The following is a 9,986-nucleotide window of genomic DNA, read 5'->3' as shown; positions in this document are numbered from 1 at the left end:
ATCTTTTTACAATTTTTTATCAATAGATATTTTCATTACAACTCTAAGTAATATAACCAAATAAATTTATATTTCATTAAAATTTAACAAAAACACGGAATCTATCTTTCTTAATAAATGCATTTTTAATATTAGAATATTAATTATCTTTTTATAATTTTTTATCAATAGATATTTTCATTACAACTCGAAGTAATATAACCAAATAAATTTATGTTTCATTAAAATTTAACAAAAACACGGAATCTATCTTTCTTAATAAATGCATTTTTAATAATAGTTATATTTAATCATCAATTTATTTTCTTACTTTTGCTAATGTTTTATTTTAATTCTTTAATTTTTTAAAACGAATTAAAATTTTCGATATTTATAATTATTGCCCTATTTTTTTAATATTCCATCCCTATGCTAATGAATTAGATGATGTGACCACTAGTATTCTTATATATTAATGAAAATAATAAAATTTAAAAGTATAATTAACTTTGATAATTAAATAAAATATTATTTTAATCTTAAAAAAGTTCAAATATCATATTGTACTATTAAGGACCTACAAAATTTACGTGACATTCTTGGCACTTAAGTCAGTCCTATTACAGGAGTGCGAATGCATGACCCTTATCAGTTGGATTCCCCGTCAAACACATTATCTCTAACCTAACTAATATTCAAATATATATATATTTAAATGTATTATCTATAACGTCACATTATTTACAATGTACAATTATCTTCTACCTTTATCTATAATTCAAATATTTATTTCTAACATTATCTCTAAGCTCCCAACTATTATGTATAAGCCGGGAATTATTTATAAGACTACAACTGCTCCTACAAATAAGGACTAACACTCTTGCTCAACTAATATAAATACATATTCCACCGAACCCCTTTACACGACTTGCTCACACACTTAGCACAAGACAACAAAGTCTCTCTCTATCTCGCTCACACGAGCTACTTTAAAGCATTACTTGCTTTATTCACCTAACACACATTCTTACTTGAATGTCAAAGTCATTTTTTTTAGGTCTTCCTTCTGTCAAAGACACATCCATCCCTAAGTTAACTTATGAAGTTCGAGATCTCATTCAATCACATATACCATTATATGTCACGATTCTAGAATTTGGTCAGAACACATAATTGTTTTTTAGAGAAAATATCATATTCATGTAGTCATATGAATTGTTAAAAGATAAAATTATCGTCTTTATTCTTAAATCTTAAATGATAAGTGTATTTTTAAAGAACACAATAATTATCCATATAAATTTTTCTTACTTGAATTGAATATAATTAATAGTTATTACAAGTATTTAACACATTTCATTTAATGGAAATATATATCCATCACTAAATTATTCGTAATTGAATCAGATTATTATCAATAATAAATTTTTTTATTTAAGTTTTTTTTTGTACAATAATGATATTAAGGTTTGATTCGTGTAAGTATTTAATTCAAAAGAGTTTATTTTACTTGTTGGGGGATAGTAATAAATGGTCATTAAATTTAATTCTTAAAAATGACTGAATTAGTTTATATTTTTAAAAAAGTAACGTCATTTATTATAAATTTTTCAAAAGTTAAAATGAGATTTTATTATTTATCATTACTTTTAAAAAGAGGGAAAACTTTTTATTTATTATTATCGGCCACTCACTCACTCGCATCATAATCATAGTGACAGCAACACCCACTAAGAATTTAAAGTGGCATGTTTCTCCAATCTTGATTCGCCCCCACACACCCCCACTGCGCGTTTCACGCCAACATAGACAGAGATCCTTGTGTCGTCCGGGTGAGTGTTATAAATAGAGATCCTTGCGCCGTTGCACCAAGCTTCTTTTTCTTCTTTTTTTCTCTCTTTTCACTCCCAAAAACACCACTCTCTGTTATTCCTCTTTCACACATGATGGAGCCCAGCAAACACCACCAACGCCACCAGAACAAGACCAAGAAAAAGTGGTTCCTCCCACTAATCCTCTCCCTCCTCATATCCACCTTCCTCATCCTCCTCTCCGTCATCGTTTCCTCCAACTCACCCTCCCAGCGGTGGCACCACCATCACCGAGCCCCAGTCCCAAAGGAAGTGGTGCCCCGTTTCGTCGAGTCCAAGCTGAAGATAAGTCCCACATCGACCCACTTGGTTCCGAGAATCGCGTATTTAATCTCGGGCTCAATGGGAGACGGTGAAAGTCTCAAAAGGACGCTGAAGGCTTTGTACCATCCTTTAAACCACTACGCAGTGCACTTGGACCTCGAGGCCTCTTCCAAGGAGAGGTTGGACCTCGCCAATTTCGTTAGGAACGAGCCTCTCTTTGAGAAGTTCGGGAATGTTAGAACGGTGGTTAAGGCTAACTTGGTAACTTATAGAGGCCCCACTATGGTGACTAATACCCTTCACGCTGCGGCCATTTTGTTGAACGAAGCTCAGGATTGGGATTGGTTCATTAATTTGAGTGCTTCTGATTATCCTTTGGTAACCCAAGATGGTAGGTACCTCTCTTGTTAAGTTTGTGTTTTGATGAGTGAGTGGATTTACGTGCGTAAGCGGGTGGTTAATGATGTTTCCTTAACTTTCTTTTTTAAGTCCTTAATAACATTGTTAATCATTACTATCTATCTTCTCATGGTTAATTTTGCTACTGCTAAATATATATTTTTTTTAAGAAAGAAAAACAAAATTAGTTTAGTTTGTGACCAATCCGTGTTTTCGCAGTTCTATTATCTCATTTTTTCATGAGTTTCAATATCTTGTTTGCTTGGTTGTCAAAATAGTTATTTTTGTCGGCAGACTCTCCCTTCCTTTTTCTCTGTGCATGAAATAGGGATTTTGGAGGGAATGGGTAGATTTCGGGATTGGAAAACACGGCTGAATAAAGTTTAATAGAGGTATGGACATTGGTGGAAAAAAAAATTAGAGATATGGACTAATCAGAAATCAATCGGCTAACGGATTTTAGAGTAGTTTTCATCATAGTCAATAAGTTTATAATGTATAATCATTTGTGATTTTTTTTTTGTACTAATAATTTGTGATTGAATAGATATATATTTTTTCAAATAAAAATACTTGTAATTCTGAAAGTTTAGTATTGTTTTTTTTCGTTTAATTGTTATGCTCTGGGATGTTTTTTAAATTAATTATTCTAAAAGTTAACAAAAATTATACCCATTTTATACTGTGAATAAATTTTAATTGGTTTCCTTTTTTAAATTAATTATTCTAAAAGTTAACTAAAATTTTAAAATATATAATAATTTGTAAAGAAAATAACTGTAAAAAAAATTATACTGTGAATAAATTTTAATTGGTTTCTTTTTTTTTTCACTGATCGGAAGCATAACCATTTTATATTGTGCATTACAGAATGCTAAGTAATATTCGTCAAGAAATGTACACTATGTGAAGAATTTAAGGGTTTGCAAATTAATTTTGCTAATTGATGAAAGTTCAAAAAAAAAAAAAAAACAGCCACGAACTATGGTTCCCCGTTTTCATTACCATTGAGTAACTTTTGCAATTTGCTACATTTCTTTTGCACAACAGATCTGCTGCATACGCTTTCTTCTATTCCCAGACACCTGAATTTCATTGAACACACCAGTGATATTGGTTGGAAGGAGTAAGTTGCCAATTCTTTTCTCCATTCTGTTCATTGCATATGATTTTATGCATTTTAATAACATACGATTGTGTAAAGATCAATGTACCACTTCTTTACAAGTGATTCTTCACTCATTTAAATAGGTATCACAGGGCCAAGCCAGTTATAATTGATCCAGGCCTTTATAGCGTGAATAAATCTAATGTATTTTGGGTATCGGAGAAAAGAAATGTACCCACAGCTTATAAATTGTTTACAGGTGAGAAAAACTATTTTGCTTTCTTCCCACCTGTTCAAATTTTTAGCTCTTTCAAATTCGAGAGTTTTTAATTAGATACTATGCAAGAATTCTAACCCTTGAATAGATTAAAGACAATTACAAAAACTCAGAGTAAAGGAGATTTCTTGAACAAAGTCCAACAACACTAATAATGAAAAGTATTAAAGAGAAGACATTGATAGCATTGTAAATTCAGTATATAATATGTTTCCATTGCTGGTTGGCAATCTGACTACAGCCTTTGGTAAGCTTCCCTTATGAACTGTGTATTCAATCCTCATAAATTCCTTTTAGTCATATTTCTTAATTAGCTTTAATTGTATATGCTCAAACTCGTTTAATTTCTCAGTTTCACTTCACTCATTTTTATATACATGAAGGCATATTTACAACTAACTAGTTGCATGATATCACAGTTTATGCCAGAAAAAAAAACCTGATATCACAGTTTATGGAATATGAGACCAATAACTGTCCATAACAGCAAAACTATATGACTTTGACTTAAAATGAAAGAAAATAACTTGAAATTGGTACCTCCCTGCTTCATGTTATGAGGGTTATTAAATATTGATTCTTGATTTTGCTTAGGTTCTGCCTGGATGATGCTCTCTCGCCCATTTATTGAATACTGTATATGGGGGTGGGACAACTTACCTAGAATAGTCTTGATGTATTATGCCAACTTTCTGTCTTCCCCGGAAGGGTATTTTCACACAGTCATCTGCAATGCTGACGAGTTTCGAAACACTACCGTTAATCACGACCTCCACTTCATATCATGGGACAACCCTCCAAAACAACACCCGCATTTTCTTACAGTTGATGACTACCAGAAAATGGTGGACAGCAATGCTCCTTTTGCTAGGAAATTTGGCAGGAACGAACCAGTCTTGGATAAGATTGATACTGAACTCTTGGGACAAAATGCAGTTGGTTATGTTCCTGGCAGGTGGTTCAGTCAAGCAAATTCAAGCATCACTAATAAGTATTCTGGCATAAGAAATATCACTGACCTAAGGCCTGGCCCTGGAGCTGAAAGGCTTGGACGCCTTATCAATGGTTTATTATCAGCAGAAAATTTTCACGCAAATCAGTGTTCTTGACACGAGTTTGGAATGCCTATTATGCTCATTGCTGCTCTTCCATCATCTAACAACTGAGGTGAAAAATTCATTTCTTCAGTTGATGCCCAAGGTTGCTGTTATGAGATCAAACATGATATATGAGTAAACACAAGGGAAAACAGACCTTTGACTTGATGTTCTAAATGAAATTTATATCAGGATCACGAGTATCAAAATCTATCAGCTGGTTCACATGAATTATTAAACTATACTGGATGACAAGTCATTGATGCAACTGTTGTACTCTGTATGAGATTTATAGCATATATGACATATAATTACACATCACATGGGCAACATGCTTATTGGGATGGAGCTGAAATAAGCCAGTGTAAAATATTCTCCAAATTCTTTTTGCAATGCCATGTTAGCTGCAGCATATCCTGTGTATTCTTTCATTCCTTTTTTTTTTTTTTTAACTCCTTGTGGAGCTACTGCCCTCATAAATTCACCACTAAAGTAGCAACACTTTATATTTGATTTTCTTTTTTGTTTCCATAGGTTCTTGCAAACACACAGATTAAGTGACTTTAAGGGAGGGACAATCACGCTGTCGCAATGACTTTCCCTCATTTTAAGCCATTAGATCAATCTAACCATTCAGACTTCGCCGCCTGTTGCAAAAGAAACTTTTTTAGAGATGTAAAACCACTAGAAATTTCTGACGATTACCAAACCATCAGAAATTTTCTATTGCAGAAACAACCCAGAAAATCAAGGCAATTTTAAAATACCAATGCTTTTTTTTTTTAAAAAAAAAACTTCAAAAACAAGTGGCAAAATCTTAGTTGTCAAATTGATCTAATGGACAAGGGAAAGTCACTGAATCCATTTCCAGGTTCTTGTGCATAACAATAAGGCTAAAATATTTTTTTCATCCCTGCAATTTAGTGTTTTTTTATTTATTTTTGTCCTTAAAAAATTATATTTTTCGTTTTAGTCCCAAAATCATATTTTTTGTTTTATTTTTCGTCCTTAAAGCATTTTAAATAGCATTTTTACTGTTCAAAGCGCAATTTAAAACACTTTAAGGACAAAAAAAACAAAAACACATTTTGCAAGGATTATTTGTTTTTTTTTGCAAGAATGGAAATGAAAAAAGCACTAAATTACATGGACAAAAAATGTATATAAGCCTAACTATAATTATGCCAAAGCATGTAAGAAAACAATTTAGCAGTAAAAAATAATTTATACCCATCAGAAGTGCTCTAAAGTCCCCATCTTGAGAATGGAATCGAGCAATTTGCACATTTCCTGTGCTTGTGGATGAGAATGATCGCCTGCAAGAAACTCTTCAACTTCATTATCCACCTCTATTATGCTGCATCCGGGCTTCTTTTTCATCCCTACTTCTTCAATCCTACTCCTAACTTTGTTTGCCTCCACATCCCACCCAGCTTCTCTATATATATTGTAAGTAAGAACATGAGTACCACAGTCAGTGACCCCCATATCAACCAGCTTTTTCCACACCCTATTCCCAACATGAATATTCTTATGTATTCTACACGCATTCAGAAGAGCACCCCACACGTTAGCATCACCAGCTGTGAGTCCACCCATCTTCTCCTCCATAAATTTCTCAGCCTCCTCCACCATCCCAGCTCTCGACAAAAGGTCAATAACACATGCATAATGCTCCATTCGTGGCACAACTCCATACACGCTACTCATTTCTTCAAACAACCAAAGGCCCTGCTGAACCATCTTTGCATGAGTACAAGCAGTGAGGACAGCCACAAACGTAGTCTCGTTCGGCTTGGTCCTGGAAGCAGCCATTTGGCGAAACAACTGCAACGATTTCCCTGCATCGCCATTCAATGCCTCGCCTGAAATCATAGCATTCCACGCGCCAGCGTCCTTGTCGACAATGCAATCAAAAACAGATAAAGCAGATTCCACACATCCACATTTCGAATACATGTCCACCAAAGCCGTGGCCAGAATCGGATTCGACTCAAGATGGAATCGTCTTGCATAGGAATGCACCCACAGTCCCTGCGTGAGTGCGCCAAGGTGCGCACACGCAGTAAGTACCGTAACGAGTATAGACTCGTTTGGCTCAGTTCCCTCGTTCTGCATCTCTGTAAACAAAGCCAGCACTTCCTTGAAGTCACTGACACGAGAATATGCCGCCATCATGGCACTCCACGACACAGCGTTTCTCTCAGGCATTTTATCAAACACCTCTCTTGCACTCTTCACATTCCCCATTTTGCCATAACCGTCAACCATCGCAGTTCCCAAAACCACATCTTTATATGACGTTTCATCAAACAACACTCTCGCGGTGTCCACCTCGCGAGAAACGGAGTAAAACTCAATAAACGCGCTCACCACGTAAGGGTCGTTGCGGAGACCGAACTTAACGACATGACCGTGCACCAAACGACCAACAATGTTCGAAGGAGAAGAAGGAAGAAGCGCAATGCAGGCTTTGATTAAAGGTGGGAACGTGTAGTTGTTAACGGCAACGCCGTTTTGGAGCATGGACAAGTAGCAGGACACGGCGTGGAGGGGTGACCGGCATTGGAGGTAGCCGCGGATCATGGTGTTGTGCATGAAGGTGTTGCGGTTAGTGAGGTGGCGGAAGATGGAGCGAGCGTAGGAGAAGAACGACGCGTCGTTGGAGGTGGCTAGGACGGAGAGAAGCGGGGCGAGGGCGTAAGGCGTGTCGTTGATGCGGCATCGGAGGATGTGGGCGTGGAGCTGCTTGAGTTGGGTTAGGGTGTTGCATTTTTGCGCCACGGTGGTGAGGAAGCCCTTCTTAACGATCATGTGAACAACATCGAATGGAGGGACAGGGCATTTCTCTTCTCTTCTAAGCACCCAAAACAACAAAACAAGTGAGCAGATAAAAGGTAATTAGTTGGCTAAAGTTAAGATGGAATGATTTCCGTATTTTAATTCTCCATCACATTTTATTTATTATTATGTTGAATTTTGGATTATTTAGTGTTTTTTTATAAATACGATCTAGAGGATTAATATAAAAAAAACAAGAACAAATCAATTATTTATGGTTAACTAGTCATATAGTTATTTAATTTATATTTTAGATTTAATTTAGTCCTCTAATTTTTTATGGATTTAATTTATCTTATAATTTTTTAAAACCAATTCAATTTGTCTTTATGTTTAAATGGTAAGAAATTACATTTTGTGTCAATTTAAAATTATTACTAAATAGGTTTAAACCATCACAAAATTACATTTTCAAAAAAAGAATTAATTTTAAAAATTAAAGGATCAAATTGAATTGCTTTTAAAAATTAGAAGATCAAATTGAATCTAAATAATAAATTAGAAAAAAAAACAAATTTAATCATTATTTATATATTCCAGGTAGTAAAAAACTACTAAAATTAAAATGAGTTATATTTACTGATATGAAAAATATATTTAAGTCAATTATGCATATATTAATTTTTTAAAAAATGAAATAAAAATATTTTTTAATACATTTTGAACAAACCATTAATTTGGTCGCACCTATATATTATCCACTATCCTAAGTAATCCTTAAAATAATAAGTAAAAGTGCAGAATTGTACGATAAATAGTAACTTTAGTTTTTAATAGGACAAAATTTTTAATTTAATCCTTGAATATGTAAAAAATAAAAAGTGAAATAATTAAGATTCATCATTAAATTTTGTAGGATCATTATGTAATATTGTTCAGGATCAATTTGATATTAAGTTATATTTTTAAGATCAATTTGATATTAAATTGTATAATAGCACATAATTGTTGCTCTTTTAAAACATTTAAGTAGTAAATTACAATTTTTGTCATTTCAAAGACTAAATTGTCATTGCTTTATATTTTCAGGAAGGTGACCATTTATCCTAAAGTTGTATAAGTAATTCTCCAAGTAGTAGATATTCATTAATGCAATCCTTAAATATGTGTATTTTATTAATATTCAACGACCAATCCGAACGAATTTTCATTAGTTGAGAGACTATTTAGCATGATTTTTAATAGTACAAGGATTAGTTGTTTTTCTTTTTTATCTTTAGGGACCATTTAGGAAAGAAGGTGAGAAGGTGATGTTTTAGGGATGTGATTGGCCATTAAGTATAATTTTTTTTTATCAAAAGAGTGTTACAATAATTGGCCAATATGAATTGACACAAATTATTAAGAGTATATTTGGTGCAATGGTGTGATGAAAAAAAAAAAAGTCCATTTCCACCCTGAATGTTAAGTTACTTGTGATTGTGACAATTTTTTCACGTTTTCTACCTAGTTTTGGGAAGTTTATTGCAAAAGCAAACATGCTCTAAGTTATTTAGTATTCAATACAAACTTTCATCTTTTTCATGAATATAAGTTTAGTTTCTCTTAAAGCTACAAAGATCGATCTTGGTGGACAACCTTCTTCAAAAGAAATCTATTACACTATGTTGGATTTATAAATGAAAGTGGATGAAAGAAATAGATGAAAGTGAAAGGAAATAAAGTTAGTAAAAAGTGAGATGATTTGTTAGTTGTTTGGTAAGAGATAAATGGAAAGAAGAAAAAAAAGGCTCTTATATTATTTGTTTAGTATACAATAAGATGATAGAAAAATGTATATTTTGTAAGATGACATTAATACAAACAAAAAATGAAATGTAATAAAAAGGCAACAATAAAATAAAATTGGTGCCTTACCTAAATTTTTTTGTTTTAATTTAGTCCCTCAAAGTTAAGTTTGAAAATTTCCACTTTAATCCCTTAAAATGTCTCTATTATAGACCAAATTGATCTTTCTAGCAATTTTTGACATTTACGGTCTCAATTGTGGCTGACAAGACAAAATCTTCATCTAAAGTGATATGCCTCAGTTTTTCACATGTAACCAAATTAAGCAAGTTAGTGTGATAAACTATCAGAATGACCAATTTTATCTAAAGAGACACCTAAAAGGACTAAAACAAAACTTTAAACCTAAAGGATCAAAC

General features: G+C 33.2%; 2 protein-coding genes across 3 annotated transcripts; one reads left to right on the top strand and one right to left on the bottom strand.

Moving 5' to 3' along the window:
• The first annotated feature begins 1,745 nt into the window (after positions 1-1,745).
• LOC100780840 (beta-glucuronosyltransferase GlcAT14B) lies at positions 1,746-5,368 on the top strand. Its single transcript, XM_003525885.5, has 4 exons — positions 1,746-2,508; positions 3,567-3,642; positions 3,768-3,883; positions 4,496-5,368. The coding sequence occupies exons 1-4, from the start codon at positions 1,926-1,928 to the stop codon at positions 5,008-5,010; spliced, it is 1,290 nt and encodes a 429-aa protein (XP_003525933.2). The 5' UTR covers positions 1,746-1,925; the 3' UTR covers positions 5,011-5,368.
• On the bottom strand, positions 4,054-7,916 carry LOC100780299 (pentatricopeptide repeat-containing protein At5g66520). Of its 2 annotated transcripts, XR_005891851.1 has the most exons (3): positions 6,229-7,916; positions 4,921-5,105; positions 4,054-4,849 (listed from the first exon to the last, which is right to left on the bottom strand). XR_005891851.1 is itself a non-coding variant. In XM_003525884.5 (2 exons), the coding sequence occupies exon 1, from the start codon at positions 7,810-7,812 to the stop codon at positions 6,232-6,234; it is 1,581 nt and encodes a 526-aa protein (XP_003525932.1). In that variant the 5' UTR covers positions 7,813-7,916; the 3' UTR covers positions 4,054-5,105; positions 6,229-6,231. The 2 variants fall into 2 exon arrangements, 1 of the variants encoding a protein (XP_003525932.1); XM_003525884.5 differs by having other exon boundaries at positions 4,054-5,105.
• Between the last annotated feature and the right edge of the window lie 2,070 nt (positions 7,917-9,986).

Source organism: Glycine max, chromosome 6 (assembly GCF_000004515.6).
Source record: "Glycine max cultivar Williams 82 chromosome 6, Glycine_max_v4.0, whole genome shotgun sequence".
Taxonomy (NCBI): Eukaryota; Viridiplantae; Streptophyta; class Magnoliopsida; order Fabales; family Fabaceae; genus Glycine; species Glycine max.
The sequence above is the reverse complement of the archived record's forward strand: the minus strand, read 5'-3'. Positions and strand labels throughout refer to the sequence as shown.

Coding starts and splice junctions, on each gene's coding strand:
- LOC100780840 (XM_003525885.5), top strand. CDS start 1,926: ATGATGGAGCCCAGCAAACACCACCAACGCCACCAGAACAAGACCAAG. Junction 2,509..3,566: donor TCCTTTGGTAACCCAAGATG/GTAGGTACCTCT, acceptor TTTGCACAACAG/ATCTGCTGCATACGCTTTCT. Junction 3,884..4,495: donor AGCTTATAAATTGTTTACAG/GTGAGAAAAACT, acceptor GATTTTGCTTAG/GTTCTGCCTGGATGATGCTC.
- LOC100780299 (XM_003525884.5), bottom strand. CDS start 7,812: ATGATCGTTAAGAAGGGCTTCCTCACCACCGTGGCGCAAAAATGCAAC.